The sequence below is a fragment of the Cryptomeria japonica genome, chromosome 8 (genome assembly GCF_030272615.1).
Source record: "Cryptomeria japonica chromosome 8, Sugi_1.0, whole genome shotgun sequence".
Taxonomy (NCBI): Eukaryota; Viridiplantae; Streptophyta; class Pinopsida; order Cupressales; family Cupressaceae; genus Cryptomeria; species Cryptomeria japonica.
In genome coordinates this window covers 404,086,979-404,108,409 of record NC_081412.1, presented here as the reverse complement: position 1 = coordinate 404,108,409, position 21,431 = coordinate 404,086,979, and the positions used below count along the sequence as shown (strand labels likewise).

Genomic DNA, 21,431 nt, shown 5'->3' with positions numbered 1-21,431 from the left:
AAAACAAAAGCTATAAGTCTATGGCTCAGAGGATCCTATATCACTTGATCCCCTAACCCCTCCTTCATGTACATCCAAGATAGGTTCTAGATGATGATGGAACCATGATATCTGCCCGTGTCTCAGGTTCAGTGACATCCACAGCACATTATAGATCTTGGATACTGGTTCTCTTATATAAGTTGCATGAGCAAAGATAAGGGTTCAATATCCTCTATGAACATGTCAAGTTTTCAAAAACCTTTGATATGATAGATCTTGGATGTCAATATATGACTGCAAAACTGTTAAACAGTGAAAACTTTGGAAACAATCATTTTGAAATATATCGTAGAAGAATGAATTCTCATTCGTATTAGTTTATAAGGAAGATATAGCAGCTCTAGACTGCTTTTCCTTTTCGCTCCAAAAAATGCCTTGTAGCCCAAAGCAGTCAAAACCAACCAAATATGTTCTCAAAGATTAGGCTATGGGTGAAAATAGACACTTTTTTTAACTTCTATGTAAATGCCATTTAGTTTCTTTTCTTTTTATGACAAGATTTCTTCTTTCCTTTGGGTTTTGTTGGATACACGGGTTTTTATATGTCTTCAGAACATATCCACTTTCTTGATATGTATATGACCTAAATACTGATCAATGTTGTATCCAGGAATATCTGATCGGTGTGCATATTGGGTAGGATAGATGTTTTATGTGGGAGTAGGGTGTATGTGGTTATGTAGGTATGAATGTATGCATGCTTATTTTCTCTATATGGAATGCTATTTTTTTTTGACTGAATGCACCAAAGCTAAATATAGATTACAGTGGTTATTGATTTTGATTATTCTCTTGAATGGTGATATAAAAATTGGCAATAGAGGGTTTCTCAGAGGGCATAAAAACATATCAAATAGAATGCTTCTGAAAAATAGTTATTTTAAACTCTTCTATATCCAGATAGTTTTTTCTGTTTCTTTAATGCTCTTTATCTCCATGTGCGGGGCAGCATCTTGGGCTTGGGACTTGCTGAGTCTGTCGAGTCTTGCAAGACTTGCTCAGACCCGAGTGTTGGGTCCCTGGGCCTCTTTTGACTTGGCTCGCCCCTGGACTCGCAGAGTCTGGGCTGAGTACAGGAGAGTCTTGTAACCTTGGCTCTTAAGGATGTTGAAGTTAATTGTAATTGTAACTCTAGACCACACAAAGAACAAAGGATTTTGAAAATATATATTAAAACAACATAGATAGCATATAAATGATTATTCATAGAATGAAATAATCATTGGACACAACTTGAACGTAAACGAACATGTAACAAGAGCTGTACAATTCTAACTTTGCTGGTTGTAATTTACATATGCAAAGCCTTGACATCAATTCTCCTAGATTTCATCCAGAATACTCCTGGTTATCTCTTGCATAGATCTCAAATATGGAAACATTTTTGCATAGTTATGGCCATAATGTCTGCTGAATACATTGTCAATTCTTGCAAGATTCTTCTTGGCACATTCATATTTGTTCAACATGTGTTCGATCGACACCAATTTCACCAGTTCATTTGCAACGACAATATGATCACTGTGGTACAACTTTTCAAGAATCTGCCCAAATTACACAAAGTGTTTTCAGAGATAAATGTTATGAAATCAAGTATCTATGATGTAACACTGGCTAAGAATGATCAACGATTTATGTCAGGCTTGATAACTGCCTCACAAGATCAGACATGCATATACCTGAATTGATTTTTCACAGTTATTTAAAGCAGAGAGAGGCTGAAAAGTCAAACAAAACATCTCTGCAACCATATCTTCTGCCTGAAGTGACATAGAAAGGTTTCTAATTTAGATGGCCCACAAAACTTAAAAATGAGTTTGAGTGTTTGTAAAAGAAGCATTTGTTTTTAGTAACCCTGCAATTTTAGCTTTAGGTATTTCAGGTCTGTACAGTCAGCTGATTGTTTCCTCAAGCTGCAAGCCACAATGTATTTCATTCATATACTCTTGACATCCTAGTAGAAGCAATATTAATATAAATATTAATTATACATATTGTCCTATTTTTTTAAGTTGGAGGTATATTATAAGGACGATGGAAAGTTTAATCATATTACTCCTTAGAGTTCTATATCTTAAATTTTCTGTAGTCAGAGTCAAGGGCCATACCTTTGCAACCTCTTTGTTGTAGGCATGCAACATGGATGACAAGGATCGAAGGAATTGTAACGCATCATCCAGCAGCCTTTGTTTGTCACCATGTACATGTATCTGACCATATACTCTGCAGCAGTCATAAAAACATCAAGCACAGACAAAGCCAAAAAAAATGGGCAAGTCCAAAGTATTAGAGATCTCGAAGAAACATTCAGAATTGTGTGCCACATCAAGCTATGATCCCTCATCCTCTAGGCATTACAGATTGCTTGAGATTTAAAAAATAATCATATCTTCAAAGGAATTTAACAGTGATAATGCATCTCTCAAAGTTAAAACAGAACTGCAATGAGATATTCCATCAATTGGTCTTATTTGTATTGTAGACTTTATTCTATGGTTCTGCAGCTGGAGTTTGTCAACAACAGGTTACACAGCCAATTCAGATAAAGTCTATTGTGTTGGCCAGTTTAGAAAGACAGAGACTGACTAAAGCAAAGCTGATAATAAACTAAAACATTGATACGATTAAACTCAAGAATTGATTGTAGGATCGCTGAATACCATAACCCAAATGTTTATAGATATAATTTCAGCACAAAAAATAAAAATACATCAATATATCACATGGTATCGATAGTCTACTAATACTGGAGTTCCACATCATCAAGATTCTTTGGAGAGCAAAGATAGTTGTATTAGCTAGATGAAGAGGCACTAGAGGAATCTCCTACTATGTTAGAATTCTCCATAATGGAATTGCCTTGTATCAATGCATGTATGGAGACATCAATGTCACTCATCTAATGCTGTATATCTAAAGTCCTATTCGGCCCCTTCTACTAGTCAACAAAGGGGCATGACAAAAAATGAAGATTGGAATGGACATATACAAGGCCGTTTTCTTTATTTACTGTCAAACCAATATGCTTCACATAATGAATGAAGCCTTCGGTGCTCCATTCCTTTCAATTGTAGAAGAACTAAAACCAATTAAAATTTTGATGTCAAAAAATTAAAAAAGATAACAAAAGCAAATAAAAATTAAATAAAACAAGTAAAAACCTAAATTTGAATATAACTCATAAAATGACAACTTGTGACAAGACCTTGATTGTCATATTTGGCATTTTTTGGTATGGAAGTTCCATCACTTCATAGGGTCTATTAATTTCTTGTCTACCATTGCATCAACATTTTCATGAGTCCAACTTAGGGATGCAAAGGTCCCAAACTCATCTCAAATCTCTATTGCAATCCTAGGATATGTAAGTCTTACTAAAGGCCTTTCTACATCTCTCAACTACCTCTGCAGTCATTTTTATACAATTTTGTTTGCCACTTCCAACATCTTAGCATAGTAGTACTTGTGATTCAAAACACATGTCAAAAGTGACAAAGAGATTGTCATTTTGTCCCACCTCATTTTCACACTCTCGTATAATTATTTGTAGATATATTTGGAAGGTTCTAGCTCTTTTGTTATGATAATGACTTTGATTTGCTCCACTATTGTAACCATGTGAACATAAAAATCACCCATAACTGGTTTACTTGTGTCACACCGGTAAATGGGGGCATATATTGGTTCAATGAAATAAAGCAAATGGTTTACTTGATTCCATCAATCTTCATCAAGAACAATATTATTATTTGCAATTTATTTGGGATTTGCCTTCAAAGCAGCCAAACATCACTAATGACTATTTTTAAAAGGCACTTCCAACATCTTAGCATAGTAGTACTTGTGATTCAAAACACATGTCAAAAGTGACAAAGAGATTGTCATTTCATCCCACCTCATTTTCACACTCTCGTATAATTATTTGTAGATATATTTCGAAGGTTCTAGCTCTTTTGTTGTGATAATGACTTTGATTTGCTCCACTATTGTAACTATGCGAACATAAAAATCATCCATAATTGGTTTACTTGTGTCACACTGGTAAATGGGGGCATATATTGGTTCAATGAAATAAAGCAAATGGTTTAATTGATTCCATCAATCTTCATCAAGAACAATATTATTATTTGCAATTTATTTGGGATTTGCCTTCAAAGCAGCCAAACATCACTAATGACTATTTTTAAAGGCTTGGTTTACATCAATAAGCTTCTTTAAGGCTTGATTTACTAGTGACCATATTTTTTGAGGTTTGGTTTACACTATGTATACCCAAAACATAGACACATTTTAATCCTATGGAAATTGATAAAATATACAACCCAAACCTCATGGTGACATCTCTCACTAACCATACTATCCTTGATGAGATATTGTTTAAAGACTAAGTTGCCCGTTCTGGTTTGGGTTCGAGTTCGAGTTCGGGAATCTAGTTTGCAAGTTCAGCTAATTTTTTGGGGGGGTTTAGATTCGTTTGGGTTTGATAGTACAAAAACCACAAGCAGTGTTGGTGCCACTTGCACTAATAGTGTGCTGACATTTCGAGTCCTCGAATGCAATATGCTAAGAAGTGGAAGGATCCTAGTCAATATGCTTTGGCTCTATAGCCCACATCTTCGGTTCCTCTTGCTTGTAGTCATGTTGTTTGTGTGAAAGGAGACGCAAGTTGGAATGCACATATACTAAGGTCTCCGCTTTCTTGAGTGCAATTCATTGCGCTTTACTAAGTGGATGAAAGAATATGTGCTCCAATTCCTTTTTGATGCAGATGAAATAGCAACCTATGAAGACAATGTAAAAAATTAAAGATACATTTATTAAAAGAATTTAGAAAAAATAAAAAACTATAAATAAAACTTCAAATACTAAAAAGCTAAGTTACCGGTTCCGGTTCGGATTCGGGTTCGGATTCGGGTACGGGTTCGCGGATTCGGCAAAAAAAAATTTTTTTTGGGTACGGGTACGGGTTCGTCCGTACATATATATATATATTTTAATTTTTTTTAATATATATATATATATATATATGTTCAAACTTCAAACATCAAAATTATATATGTTCACAGTTCAAACATACAAATATGAAACATCAAACATACAATGTAACTTTCCCATACAATGATACATAGATGATAACAGATAAATCATAAATCAATAAATCATAAATCATAAATCCATAATTGCCAATGCCAATAAATATTCTGATATTGATATATCATAAATCATAAATGTAATATCATATTCATAATTTGCAAAAAAGATAATATTCAAGTTTCAAGTTTCAAAATGTGAAAATGTCATGACACAATAAAGTATAAAGTTAAACATTCAAATTACAAGCCATCTATGGGATTTAAATTCCATATTCATCTTCATCTGAAGCATCCAACCCAAGCTCACGGTCATCAAGTGGTTCAAATTCAGCATCAATTGAACCAATATCAAATGGAATGCCACTCCCACTAGCTATGTCTCTCTCAAATTCCATAACCGCCTCGTCTATAGAGACTTGGCAAAGTTGTGCAACTGTAGCATCTAAATCAGCACACTCAGGGGCTAGATCCCAATTCCTTGTTACACCCTCACTATATTCAGGGTCCTTATGTGACAACAAACGAAGGTTGGAGTGTACGTAGACCAAATCCTCAGCTTTCTTTGCACCCAAACGATTACGTTTGACTGAGTGGATGAAGGAGTATGTACTCCAATTCCGCTCAGCTGAAGAAGAACTTGCAACTTGTTAAAAGTTAAAACATAATTAGAAATTTACAAATTAAAATTATAAAATAAAAAAATGATAGCATCAAATGGAATTGGAAAACTATAAAAATAAAAAATAAAAAGATACATACTTGGGAGTTAAGTTTAATTGCAAGAGGCTGCAAGTAAATGGAGCCTTGACCATGTACATACCACCACTCATCAGCATCCATCCCATATCTAGCATTAAGAGCTACAACATCATGATTTTTTGCAGATACAAATTGGCCAAACTCCCTCATGACAATATTTCTTGTCTCCTCATCTTGATATATCTTTTTAAAGGCAGCCCTATAGCCAGAAGCAACCTCTGCATCTCTATATGGTGGCACCCTCCTTGGTGTTGCAAGCATCTCTGCACTATAAAATTTTGGCGTCAAAGCAAATGCTAAGAGATGTAAGGGGGTGGTCATCTTGTTCCAACGGTCAACAACAATTTTCTGCACAACTTTGAAAAATGTTTCCGTTGGGTCATTTTCTTTTCTATTTATTACTTCTTTTATTTTTTCCACCATGCAATCCATGCCATCATAAATCTCGCCCAAACATGGGCGATCAGTATCAGCATACCTGATCATGCTCATGATGGGCTTAGTGAAATTCAAAACATATTCCACATCATCCCACCATTTCTCACTAAGGATCAATGCTCTTACTTTTAGAGCTCTTTCTGTGTGGGACTGCTTCCATACACTCCACAAGCTGTTGATGACCATAGAACTCAAGGCGTCTCGCACCTTCAGAAGTCGTCTTAAGACGAGCGTGTGAGATGCAAATCGTGTTTCAGCAACCTAACATGACATAACAAAATACACAACATATATCAAATGCAAGTCTATAAAAAATACAAATTTAAAACTAAAAAATAAAAAATAAAATTTAAAATTAGTAATTATAAATTACCTTCAACAACTCCAACTTGGAGAAGGTCCTGAAAATGGCTTGTGACATATGATGATTAGTCACAAACATTTGAATCTCCTCACCCTCCGCATATAGTTTTTTCACCCAATCAATTTGTGTGCCAAGCTTTTGCATGATTAAATTGAGTGAGTGTACTGCGCATGGTGTCCAAAAGATGTGACCATATGTAGCCTCCACTATAGTCCCTGCTGCCCTACAATTTTTAGCATTGTCAGTTACAACTTGGACAACATTTTGAGGCCCCACCATGTCAATGCATTCTATCAAGATATTGGCAATGAAAATTGCATCTTTCACTTGCCCCTCACAATCCACTGCTTTCAAAAACATTGCCCCTTTAGGACACACTGCTATAACATTGATCAATGGCCTATTTTTACAATCTTTCCATCCATCAGAAACAATGGTCACACCTGTTTCCTGCCATGTATCTTTGATGACCTTCAACTGTAACTCTATGGATGCTTTCTCCTTTGCCAATAAGGTGGTTCTCACCTTTTCATACCTTGGACAAACATAATCAAAAGGTGTATTGCAAAGAGTATGCACCATGTCCCGAAAGTAAGGTGATCTAACAAGGTTGAAAGGAAGCCCATTGCCATAAAGGCAACGTGCAATTTTGGAATCTGCAATCTCTCTCAGTTCATTTTTGAAGGCAAAATCCAATGGGCCTCTTTTCCGTGAAGCCACAACATTCTGATTCTCTACTGCATCAACTGGTGGGTTTTGCATGAAAGGATGTGAACCAGCTGGTCTTGTGGAGCCCATGGTATTAGAAGGCCTCTTAGACATTGAGCTTTGATGGACAAGAGGATGATCAGTCTTTGCTTTGCTACTTCTCCTATCAGCTTCCTCTTGTTCTCTAATATATCCCAAAACTAGAGCTTTTGGCAGCCCCTTGCCATCTGATCCCTTACAAAATTTTATTCCACGCCCAGGGATGAAACAAAGGTGGCCTTTCACTCGATAGTATGAGCTGGTATACTCAGTGCCACAATGGTTGCATTGCCAAACAAAACCCCCACCACCAGACACTGGCTTGATCATTGTTGTATAATGCCAAAGTGGTGAATCTTGATCAAATATAAAGGGGGTATTTTCATTTCGGACATTTGCAACTGAACTAGAGCTTGCACTTGCACTTCCAGTTCCAGCCATTATGTATGATTATATGAATAGTGCACCTAAAATGAAAAGAGAATGCACAACATTATTGAAAAAAATTATTAAAATTTTGGTATTATAACCCCATACTATGCATACAAAGTGTAAAAAAATATACAAGACTTCTTTAAAAAAAATTAAAAAAACTTTAAAAAACTTTAAAAAAAAATTTAAAAATTTGAAAAAAACTTGGAAAAATTCTTGAAAACTTGAAAAAAATTCAGATTCACTTACCTTTAATGGCTAAATCTTTCTTCTCCAGTGATTCCTATGCCTTTGATGCGTGTCTCACACCTTCGTAGTCGTCACCTTCGAAGAAAAATACAAAAACTAAGAACCCTGATTGTAGAGAAAAAATCTTCAAAAATGCAAGTAGAATAGGTTGAATGCATGTTTTGATGCATGAAATGCATTATAGAGGGGCGGATTAGGGTTTAGATGTATTTAGAAGATTAAAAATATTGTTTTTTTATTGTTTTTAAATGCTTTCTAACCCGTGGGCCCCGTTTTTGGGAACCCACGGGCTTGGGTTCACCCGGGTCCTCCTGGGTTCGCCTTGGGTCCCACCCGGGTCCTGCCCAGGCCGCTGGGTTCCCTGTGGGTCCTGCCATGCAGGACCCACAGGGAACCCAGCCGCCTGGGCAGGACCCGGGTGGGACCCAGGGCGAACCGGACCAGGACCAGGACCGGGCACGGACCAGGACCAGGACCCAGGCAAAAAAGGGGAGAACTGGTATCATAGCTAAAAAGTAAATATTCATTAATTGTTAAACTTAATTGTGATATAATTTTAATTACGAGGGCTTGTAGGTGTTGAAAGAATTGGCCATGGAAGTACCACCAATTATGAGTATCCTTCTTAAACCTATCACGAGAGCCTCGATGCTTTAATTAGTTGAGTGCACAAAATCTATGAACTCATTCATAATTGTATCTTGCAATACATCTTCAGGGAAGAGTCAGAGGAATGCTACCTTGTACCCTTTAGCCACTTCAAGATCTCTATATGGGGCAAGCCTTCTTGGCACAGAAAGAAAGTGATTGCTGAAGTATTTTGGAGTCAATGCAAAGCCAAGATGTAATGGAGTGGTCATCTTGTTCCATCTTTCTTCAACAATTGCATGTACTTGTTTGAAGAAAGTCTCCTCAGGGTCTTGCTCTTTCACATTTATGATGCACTTTGTCTTCTCAAGCATTGAGTCAATGCCATCATATATCTCTCCAATGCAAGGCCTATCCATGTCAGTATAGCGAATCATGCTCATAGTGGGCTTGGTGAAACTAAGGAGATACTCCACACAATTCCAGCATGAGTCATCTGATATCCTCTACCTAATTTATTTTGCCCTCTCAATGCTGCTTTGCTTCCATATAGACCAATTTTGGCTTAATGACCATATTAGAAAGTGCCTCTAACTTTGACAAGTAATCTCAAGACCATTGTATTAGAGGTGAAATGGGTCTCTATAACCTATAATAGGAATTAAAGCCAAAATAATTAAAATTTAAAAACAAACTTTAAAAGAGAATTAGAATACACAATCAAATAATGAAAATTAGAAAATATTACAATATCTTTAATTACATTACATTTACATTTCCCTTTGAATACATTGCATAGCTTTCAATAGTAGGAAATAAAGAGCATGAAGGAGAATATGAAGAAGAGGAGAGATATGCATTGAGTCCAATCTCCAAATCCAAGTCCACCGTTCCTCAATGGTGGTTGGCAATGCCACTCGACCAGGTGGAACCTTTAGGTCCATCCCACTATGTTTGTGGAGATGGTCACATGGCCCAAAGACTCAAACAAAGAAGGCACTGGGGGATAAGACTTAAACAATGCCAAATTGTAATGTCCCACCTCAGGTGAACACTAGAATCTGCCATTGAGTAACCTGTTTGTAAATCTTAATTTAATAAACTATATTTTTCCTGTTTTTTGGTGGTCTTTCGGAACGAGACAGAAGTTGCAGACGATGTGTTTTTGATTTGTTTTGAAGTTTTGAAAAAGAAAAGACAAATGCTTTCTTCTTGTAATAGATGAAGTAAACTGAAAACTATTTTGGAAATCACAGTCAAGCTTATTATTTCTATCAAATTTCTATTGTAGACAAGTACATGAGTCTTATGACAAGGGTGCTATTACACAGCAAACAATGTCCTTCAAATCACTACCAAATATATTCGGTAGCTTGAGTAGTTGATGAGTTGAACTTTGAAGTTAAGCAAACAACCAAGGTGCACACTCAGAAAATAATTCACGGTGGTTAGAAATTTGCTTCTTTCCTCTCCAAATTGATGTCATATGGGGGTCTTATGTAGGTGCTCATATTGAGAAAACATGCAATGGCCAACCTTCAAGGTTTGGATGCTTAGAGACTCAATATCCTACAGCTGGTACGGCCTGATATGGGTCTGATTTTATGAGTATTGAACCCTTTTTGACTGCTGCAACCCTTGTAGACTGAACTGTTGTGTTGGAGATGAGAGTACAATAGTGGACAGCTACCTAGAGCGAAGTTTGAGACTGAAATGAGCTCCAAAAGAGTTGTAAAGGGGGTCGGCCTGCCAAGCAGCCACCTCACTACAGCCATTGTAAAAAACTCTTCAACTGGTCCAAAAAAACCCTTCAAAACTGCTGCAAGATCTTCAAACAACTTGTGGACAGCTACCTAGAGCGAAGTTTGAGACTGAAATGAGCTCCAAAAGAGTTGTAAAGGGGGTCAGCCTGCCAAGCAGCCACCTCACTACAGCCATTGTAAAAAACTCTTCAACTGGTCCAAAAAATCCCTTCAAAACTCCTGCAAGATCTTCAAAGTTCAAACAACTTGTCCTCATGTGCCAATACAATCCTTATGCAAAGATGATCCAAAAAACGTATTTTCCAAGCCTTTCCAATCTGTTGTCCTCATTTTCGTTTTGCATGAAAACAGGACAACCCTTACGGAATTTTTATAATTTGCACTCTTTCTTTCAAAGTCAAGAAAATGAGACTTTTTTGGTCGTCTCATTCATCCTTGACTATGAGTTATTTGACGTTGGATTTCCTTCATAAAGTTAAAATTTCTGAATTTTAACTTCAATTTTGAACTTCCCTATTTTGATGCAAAATTAGGTTTTACCTCTTATTTCGCATCAACTTTGGTCATTGGGTGTAAAATCGGGTTTTATCTTTGATTATGCACTTAATTAATTTTAAGTGCAAATCGGACAAATAGGTCCGATTTACATGTTTATTATGCACGATTTTGCAATTAATGTTTGAGGAGTTTGTTTCAAATCGGGTCTCTTTATCCATTTATGTTTTGATTAATGCCCTAATTTTCTTTTAATCTTTCGCGTGAAGTGGTGTTTAGAGCTCGATTTTCAACAAAGTCCAGTTCATAGAATTCATAGAAATCGTGGCATGGATTCAAAGCTTTTCAGATTTTTAAGCTTTCTATTTTTACTGTCGTGCCCTAGTTTTGATCAGATTGAATTTGTAACCCAACACATATCAAGATTTATCTTGATATCTATCGAATTATAAATCCGACCGATTTATATTTTCCAAGTTATGCATCATGGTTGTGATGGGATCGAATGTCCGTCACACACCATGGCATGCATCATGGTGTGTGGCGGGCATTCAATCCCGCCACATTTTTCTCTGTTTATTTCTTGTTGGTGTTTATGCTAGGGTAGGGATATTACCCTGAATCCCCACCATAGTCTACGACTGTGGTGACCGGGGTTGTAACCCTGTCCTGGCCCTTTGTTCTTCCTTTTATTGCAAGTGTTCGGGTTTATATCCCCGACACCCACCACTTTGCAATGATGGTGGTTGGGGCTATAAACCCGACCACCATAGGTTTTCAGCCTGTGTTCTTTTGTTAAGTGTTAGTCAGGGTTTCAACCCTACCCGACACCATTTTTTGACCTTCCTTTGAAGATGTCGGTCGAGGTTGTAACCCCGCGCGACACCCAACCTTGGCTTTCCCTATTTGAAGTGTAAATCAGAGTTTTAAATCCGATATACACTTAGCCAATTTACATTATTTTATTTTATTTTTTGATGTAAACTCCGATTTACATTGCGTTGTGAGTTCTTTCCATAATGTAAATTAGAGTTACAACTCCGATATACATTAATTTTTGATATTGTTTTGTTTGAAGTGTAAATTAGAGTTATAACTCCGATATACACTTAGTCATGATTTACACAGTTTTAGTGCAAATCAGACTTCTAAGTCCATTTTGCACCCAATGCACACACATACAAATTGATGATTTTTGATCAATTTGTGATGGATTGATGGACTTTTTCCTATCAAATGAAATTTTTTATGAAGGCTAATCACATCAAATGATGATATTTTCATGTTGCAGTGCATCCATTGCAAATGTCAGAGCCTTCATCTAGCAAGAAACCAATGAAGTTCAAGAAGGAAGAAATACATCCAGTTTTTCCTCCGTCGTCCATGTCTTCTAATATTTGTTCACCACAACCTCCACTTGAAGATAAGGAAAGCTCAAGGTGAGAATATTAATATATAGTTGCAGTTTTTGAAATCGTATTCACTATTAAATGTGTTTTTCACTTGTAAGGCAAAGACTAATTTCTACATGGGCAAAATCAGGAAGTATTGAGGAAGACCCGCCAATTGACCTCGATGAGATAGATGTAGATCAGTGTGAGTTGATTCCTGTTGATGATGATGATGATGATCCTCCGCTTAAGACTGTAGATTTTGATCTCATGAGGGAAGCCAACTTGGATCCTAAATGGATTGAACGAGCTAGGATAGGCTCTCACCCGGGAGCTTCATCTTCAGGGCTTCCTGCCATCTAGCATGTCATTGCCTATATTTAATATTTTGGAATTTTGTACTTAGTTTATAGGTTGACTTGGTACAAAGTCACAAACTATATTGTAATTGACATTTTGACATCTATTACCATCTAGAGATTATTTATGTTGTGGTATGTTTTGTGCAACATAATCAACAATATGAATATAAACAACGAAAATCTATTTTCTACAATTCATGTGATCAAGTGCCTATTTTATTTGCCTACAATATCTATATGCTATGGAAATGCCCTAAAATATTAAAAAAAGCAGTTTTTGATTGTTTTTCTGCAATTTTTTACGTTTTTTTTGTAAATCGGATCTTTTCCCAATTTTTTGAAAAAATCTTATACTTTTGTTTTGTCGATTAATTCCCCAAATGATTAATGCTTCCTTGGTTTGGACAGTCAGAATCCATACAAGGTTCCCTTACCTAAGAGAGAATATGATAGACTCTGTGCATTCTATTATGTCCTGATGGAAGTGCTGAACTTCCCCATCAACACATCCCAAATTCATAATAAAATTTGTAATGTCCTTGATATAATTAAATTGTTCAATTTAAATAAATTATTGTATGGCCCCGTACTTAATAATATCTTTGAGCCCTTTTCATTAATTCGTTAGTCATAAACTTTTGGTGTTGGCCTGTTTGTAACCCTTCGGGAAACTTCCCAGAGCCCATTTATAAGGCCGAGTTTGGCATAGTTGTAGGTATGGTGAATTTGATGTTTTCTTTGTATCTGTGAATTCTAGTTGGAATTTGGCACTGTTGCAATTTCAGAGGTGCAAGATCCTCCCTATTCTGTAATCGCAGTTTCGGTGGTTAGCAGCCACCCTAGTCTGCCGTTGGAGATATCATCTCTGATATTTCACTTTGTACTTCATTGTCAGATCTATCTCTACCGTGTGGAAATATAATTACAAATATCTAGTTCTTGGCCATTCAATGTTGTTGGTGTATACTCTGTGTTGATAATTCATTCCTGGATCTGCAATAATCTTATTGACGGAGAAATTATTTTCAATTGGATCCTTTAGTGGAAGTAACATTGTCGTACAATGTTTGGAAGTGTGCCGAAGGGTGTTGAGCATCGTTGATTGAGGGCCGAAGGTGTCGAAGGTACTTGCTTCCCTTGGGTACTTCCATCGGTAATTGCCCTCGAGTATACTTCCCTCCGGTACTTTGCCCTCGGATATACTTCCCTCAGGTATTTCCCTCGAGTACTTCCCTCAGGTACTTTGCCCTCGGGTACTGTGTTGTAAGAGAGTGCTGGTACATTGTTGTCCTCGATTTCAGTTTGGCCAAAATCGTGAGGCAACCCTTCGAAACTGGTCCATTTCGTACCTTATGGTCTCCGGGAGAGCTTAATCGACTTGGTTGGTTAGTTCGTTTCGTTCTTCGCTTTTCATTTTTGTTATTTTTCTTTGCTTTCTAAGTTTGCATTTTAACCTGCAGATCGAACTTTAAAGTCCGAACTGCAGGGGTCTTGGTAAATAATTACATTTCGGACTTTAAAGTCCGAAGTGTATTTGAGTTTTGTTATAGTCAGCAGTTCGGACTCTAAAGTCCGAACTGCATTTGGTTTAGACTGCAGTTCGGACTTTAAAGTCCGAACTGCTGTTTGCTCAAGACTGCAGTTCGGATTTTAAAGTCCGAACTGCAATTAGTTTTGGATTGCAGTTCGGACTTTTTTCTCCGAATTGCATTTGATTTTTATGTTAGTTGCATGTCGGGTTTTAAAGTCCGACATGCAAGTACTCCTAGGTCGCATGTTGGACTTTAAAACCCGACATGCAACTACGAGTTGTATTACTTAGCATTTATTGCTAATTAGGGTTTTGGTTTAAAGTTGTTTTTTTAAAATGTTAATCTTGCTTTTAATCCACATTTCTGGTTTTTATCGCGCGCCTCCACCTCCTTTTTCCTCATTGCAATCCGGTTTTCTTCTCTTTGTTGCTTGATCAAATCGCCCATATCCGGATTTTGCAAATCTCCATGACGGAATAGGTATGTGCTCGTTTTCAGGTTTTTATTGTTTAATGTTTTTACTTTCGTTTTTTCCTTTTTTGTTTGTCTTTCTTGTTCCCGGTTTTCGCTTTAGGAGAACGATTGGGTTTTGAACTCCGATTGCCTCCTTAGCTTTGGAGAAACAATTGGATTTCAAAACCCGATCGTTCTCCAAAACCTCCCCTATTCTAAGCTGCATATCGGAGTTTAAACTCCGGTATACAGCTGAACAGTTGTATCCTCCACATATCGGACTTTAAAGTCCGATGTGCCCCTAATTTTTTCCAGTCAGTGCTCGTTTGAAGTTTTTTCTTAACATATCGGACTTTAAAGTCCGATATGTAAATGTCTTTCCCCAAAGTTACACTTCGGACTTTAAAGTCCGATGTGTTGATATCCTTTCACAAACTTGCACTTCGGACTTTAAAGTCTGATGTGCAAATTTTTGTTGGTAAAGAAGCAGGTCGGACTTTTTTCTCTGACTTGCTGTTTTGGTAGTTTTTATTCCTTCGCCTGCTTTGAGTCCCGTTTTTCGATCCGTTTGAGAAAAAATTGATTTTCGATAATGATGAATCACTAATCATTAGTGTTGAATGCAGTCATTGTGCACAAATGTCAAAGCTCTCCCACAGCAAGCCCGAGTCTTCCTCAGGACAACCTTCTCCGAGTAAGGCATCATCAAAAAAGATGAAAATACAAGTACGATAGGTACTTGAATATGTACCCTGAAAGTTCAGTGGATTCTAACATTAAAGAGATCAAGGACACTGAAATTGGCCACGTTGACATGCAAGAATTTCTTGATCGGGTTTAGAAGGCTCCTGCACACCTGACCAGTTAATCAAAACTGAGCTGCATAAGTATGCATCCTTCCCAGTTGCGGCTCATGATCCTGAATTTGTACTAGCAGTGGCTGATCATTTCGATCCAAGCACAAGATAGGTAAGGGATGATGATCAGAAGGTCATAATGACTTTAGACAACGTATTTTTCAATAGTATCTTCAAAGGCTCATTGGCAGAAGAAGTGGTTGATATTTCTCAAGAGAGTGCTCAAGAGTACTACGAGAAACACGAAGATAAATGCAAGAAGGTAATCGATACTATTTATCTTTCAACTGCTAGATCCTCCCTCACTTCTCGGTGGCCTAAGTCTTTTCACAGGAGTGATTTTACTGAAGAATATAATGACATGGTCACCATGTTATCCAGAGTGAGAGGATTAAAAGACTCATTATTTCCAAAGCTGGATGATTTACTATATGAATATAATCAGAAAGGGAGCTGCAAGAATTGATTGGGGAGAACAAATCAATGATGCGCTTTGTGCCCAACTGAAAGAGGTCAAGGTAACACTAAAGTTTTATATGACCTCATACCTGGTTTACGCAGCTGCCTCTATGAGGCAATATCCAGGCTTGTCAACTAAGGGGGACAGGAGAATAGTGCCTATTTGGGAATACTATGATCAACTCACTATCAAAAATCAAGGTAATCATTACAGGAGAGTTAATGATGCTTTCTTTGCTGTTTGGAAGTGCATTTTTGATAAAGGCCTGTATAAGAGAAGAATATCAGAGGCCGCTTACAGCAAGGTTTCCCACTTTGGTTGTGTCTTCCTTCTATTCCCCACATTCACCTATATCCGGATTGGATGCTTCTCAGGTGAGCCCTTTATTCTTCCAAGGTTTCCTTCAGATTAAATTATCCTTATGGAGCTGTGCAGACAACTGATTAGTGTGCATGAGAAACAATCACAAGCACATAAGACTGGGCTGAAATTCCCAGAGTCAATTGGTAGGTATTCCGTGCTAACTAACCCCAAAGCCAAAAATATGGAGGAGGAGATGCAGTGGAATACCATGCGAAGATTCAAAGCCCGAACCAATTTTGATTTTTGGGGCATAAAGAGCAAGCTCAAAAGGACATAGACTCATGTCTATAGGTTTGAAGATGTTTGGGCAGACTGTCAGGATGAGGAGGATATAAGAAGGATGGACTTCAGCCGCCTTACTCTGGAACAAATTGAGAATCTGGATCTAGCTAAGATCCCAATGACTATGGAAGACACAGATGACATAGTAGATCCTATTTACTATGAGAAGAAGATTGCTGAATCCCCACTTCCACTTGTGCAATGGTCAAAGAAGGAAAGCAAGTCCATTACTCAAAGGATCTCTCCTGTTATAGCAAACACCAATGCTTGGTTGCTAAAGAAGCATCTCAGGATGAAACAGTTTCCTACCAGTTCGGGAGATGATGACAACAGTGATGGCACTTTGGGCAAGACAGCGACAGCTGAAACTAGAACCAAGAACAGGGCAGACTCACAAGTACTATCTTTAGCTCCAATGGTACAATCAAAAGGTAAAGGGCCTAAAATCAAATTTACAGTTAAAGGGTCAAAACAAGGTGAATCATCATCATTATCACAGGAGGCAGCGGCAAAAGAGCCAAAACAACCACCTATCAGTGAAGCTGGAAAGGGTAAAGAGGTCGAAGAAGGCGAAATTCCTCAACAAGAGGAAGTTCAGGTAGACGAAGTACCACATTCAGTTGAGGTAGATACGACAACTACTTCACAAGTAGCCGTTCACTCTATTGATTCTGACTCTGATTCTGATCAAGAAGATGAAGATGTTCATGAAGATGGAGATCTAAGTATGGGCATGCCGCAATCAGAGACTGCTGGTCAATTTTTTACAATAACCAACTTCTCTACTTTAGATGATATCCCTTCATCTACTTTTGAATCTACCATGATGGATTTTAATGAAACTTTGCAAGATGCACTTGCAGAACAGGTGTCGGTAGATTTACCAGTCATTACTACCACCGTCACAACCATCCCTTCATTGGTGAGCTCTGAAGTTACACTAACGGCACCCTCAACTCTTCCACCAATAATTGAAGAGGTACTAGCAACAAATGTTCCATTAGATGCTTCAATATCAGCACCATCAGTTACACTTGCAATTGCTCCAAGTTCTCGTCAACCTATTCCAGAATCTTCGACCCCAAGTCAGCAAGAAGCCATCACTCCATCATCCAATCTAGAACTACCCCCTTGGATGGAAGTAGTGGCTCCTAAAAGAAAGAAACAGGTAATATCTCCTGATGAATTTGACTTTGAACTTTTGGTTCCTCCAAAGCCTAAGGGAACAAAGAAGCCAAAGACAGTATCTCGGGTGGTAGTAGACCCGGCTTCCAAAAGAAAATATACTGAAGCTATGGTGCCATTGTCAGATAAGGACAAAGGCAGAATACGATCAGAAGATTATACCATACAGGTTGTGGAGCTCGGAGTAGAGACACATGAGAGTGTGAAATTAGATTCTCAAACAGCCCTTAATTCTTTGTTAAGAAAACTGGATCAAGAAAGGGATGAGAAAAATATCTTGAAGCAGAAGTGTGAGCAGTTGACCAACGTCCTCCTAAAGGTAACACAATCTTCTCAAGAGGTTGAACCTATAGGATCATCAATAGACACTGAAGCTATCAAGAAGATTGAGCAAGTAGGAGAAAAGGGCCGAGTAATGGACGAATGGATCTCGCGGCTAAGGTCAGAAGGCTCTCATCTCCTGAGTTCAACGGTGGAGTTATTGTCTGATTATGAAGTGATCCAGAGTTGGATGCAAGGACTCAAAACCTCTTTATCCCAGGAAATTGAGGAAGTTGTGAAAAGAACTACCCTTTGGAGCAAAATGGAGGATTTCAGGATAGATGTCCTGGTTGAAAACAAGGTAATTCCCACAAGAGAGAAGTATATTCAGATCTTATCCTTATTGTCTCATAAACAAGAGACGATGAAATTAATGATTGCAGAACTGGATCGTCAAAAGAAAGAAGGTGATGAGGAGGTTGACCTTATTTTTGTTAAAGTAGGCGATCTCCCTTGCGATTTGTATGATGGTGATCAAAATCTCGTCACTGCTGAGGTCGTCACCCAAGAATTTCTTTCCTTGATGGACTAGTGCACGGGACAAGATTTCTCCCTTGATACATTTGACAAATTGTTGGAAATTCAAGTCAGTTTTGAAGTACTCGCATCCATGCTAAAGGAAGTTAAGAAGAAGCAAGTGAAGATCCAAGATGTGATATCCCGCGTTCAAATCATCACGAGTTCTACCTTGATGCCAAAAGAAGAAGAGGTCAAAGCTATCCTCGTTAAGTTCGAAGGTTTTCAGATATCTAACGAAGAAGAAAATCAAGAATGAAGTTCCCCTTTTTGACACTCTTCCTTCATGCAGCTACATCAATAGATGTTGTAAATTTTTGTGCAGCTGCACGTTTTCTTTATGTAGTAGTTGTAGTAAAGTGGGACTGTGTGGATGAATAAGTCAACTGTGCCCACCTTTTTCTCAACTTCTTTTCCTATATAAGGAGGACCTTTTTGTAAATATTTTTATCTTTTTCATGCTTAGCAAAACTCTGCTGGATTTTTATCCCAATTTAGACTTTGAGCTTTTGTGATGAGAATTCAATCAAACAAATAAAGAAAACAGTTTTGTTGATTGCAAACTTTGTGTTGTATCAATAAATTTGTTTATATTATTTAATGTTCCTATGTCCATTGAATACATATTATCTTTACGTATTTGATCTTAAGATATTGCTACATGGTTAAAGAGCTCTCAAATCCTGCCAATAGACTTTGTGCTCTTAGCATGCTTGAGAAATCTGCTGATAAAGGAAGTAACTTGTAGTAAGCTTTGTATTGCTACGGTTATTAGTAGTTTAATTGATTAGAAATTTACACTTAAAGACTTTGATCTTTAAGCTAAAGTTTCTACTTGTTTAATTTGTAATGATTAGTGTAAATCAGTGTTACCATAAAGGAGACTTTGTGCTGCTTAAAAGTAACTCTTAGTATAGTTTATTAGATTAATAGTTCTTTTCTTTGAATATCTGAAGAGGTAGAGAAACTGTAACTAGGCGAAGGGAGAATACATAAACTCTGAAAAAAGAGAGTTATATGCCCAACGCCAACCCACCAATTTAATTTCTTGTTAATTAGAGGAGAAATTTCATAGGGAACCTCCCCTTGATGAGAGGAGAGATTAATTTCTTAGCATAGTGTTGTCTGAATTTTATGTTTTGTCATTAGTACGCTGGTGACAAAATATTCACCCAACATACATCACAGTGGTACGTGACGTGCAGTGGAAATTTCGGTACCGTACGGTTGGGTACATTGCAGTGGTATCAGAGCTGGTAATCTTGCTAACCTGTCGAGTAGTGGATGCAGGTGTACACTAGGAGGTATTGTTCTACTGATAGAATGGGGGAATCACAGGATCCTGCCAAGGAAGTTGTGACATTGTTAAGGGAGCTAACCCGAAGCCAAGCTCAACTCAACGAAACAATGATCAGAGGGGAACAACGACAAAAACTCATGGAGGATACATTGCGACAATTGGCCGTGGGTAAAACAAAGGGAGATGAAGGCGATAATTCGGTCACTAGAAGGTTAAACCCACAACACTCCCATTCCCGACCATTGATGCCGACATTTCCCCAGAGAACAGAAGCACCCCGCGGGGAGCAAGAGCCCACTTTCCAGGAGTTGCAAGAGCAGCTGAATCAAGATTGGAGGGATGCAAATCTCGAGGGAGACATATCCTTCAAGGATTATGTTGAACTCCGAATGAAATACTCGAGCAGTAGAAGTCGTGACTACTACAACAATGATATCAAACGAAAGGTTGGTAAAATTAATTTGTCATCCTTTGATGGGACCGGAGTAACCTCGGCATGAGCTTGTGTACAAAAAGCAAATACCTACTTCCAGCTCAACCCGATGCTTGAAGATGAATCTATCAAATTTGCAACACCTCACCTGGAAGAGGTCGCTCATGAATGGTGGCATCATGGAATGGTCACCCTCGACCACGATCAAATAACTTCATATGCCGAATTCACGGAGAAGCTTATAAACCATTTCGATGGAAAGGATACAGAACTCAACTTCAAGGAATTGGCTCAATTGAAGCAATCTGGGCTTGTGGACAGTTACATTACAAAATTCCAGAGACTGTCCATGTTGGTGATAGATATCTCGAAGAGGAGATTGGTGGTTTTATTCATGGACAGATTGATGGAACCACTAAAGGGTTGGGTGAAAGGGTTCAATCCCAACACACTCACGGAATCGATTAAGAAGGCGCGTGACATGGTGACATCATCTTCCTCCATAAATTTTCCTCATGCCAAACCACCCTTTGCCTCGAAGGAGAAGGATAACAAAACCTTTCCAAAGAAGTCATCATTGGATGATACCACAAAATAGGAGATCAGAAGGAAGAAGCTCTGTTACACCTGCAGGGAGCCATGGGAGTCGGGACATTGAAGCTTGAGCAAAAGAAAGATTCATTATATTGAGGTAATGTTCGATGACGAGGAGGAGCATGAGGAAAGTGAGCCACCAAAAGAAGAGCCTATACAAGAAAAAAGCCAGGTGGAGAGAATTTCCACACTGGTAAGGAGGGGAGGCGTCATTGCCACATTGGCGGGTACCCCAAGGTGTAGTGTGTTTAGGGTACGTGATATACTTCAAGGGCAACGAGTCTTAGTCATGGTCGACAGTGGGGCCTCACTCAACTTCATAAACTCGTCACTCGTCACCCGAAGGGGTTTGCGTACTGAAGAGCACAAAGGGTTCGAAGTCAAGGTGGTGGGAGGAAATCTCCTATCATGC

General features: G+C 38.0%; 1 protein-coding gene across 2 annotated transcripts in view; it reads right to left on the bottom strand.

The window, feature by feature from the left end:
* Nucleotides 1-894: 894 nt before the first annotated feature.
* Nucleotides 895-21,431, bottom strand: part of LOC131079464 (uncharacterized) — a 220,541-nt gene continuing 200,004 nt past the window's right edge. Inside the window, exons 8-9 of one of the 2 annotated variants that reach the window (XM_058017429.2) lie at nt 2,151-2,265; nt 895-1,586 (exon numbers count right to left, since the gene is read on the bottom strand). In XM_058017429.2, the coding sequence (XP_057873412.2) occupies nt 1,365-1,586; nt 2,151-2,265 (337 nt within the window). In that variant the 3' untranslated portion in view covers nt 895-1,364. Of the gene's footprint in view, nt 1,587-1,813; nt 1,956-2,150; nt 2,266-21,431 lie in introns of those variants that run through there. The other variant, XM_058017430.2, reaches the window with a different exon arrangement.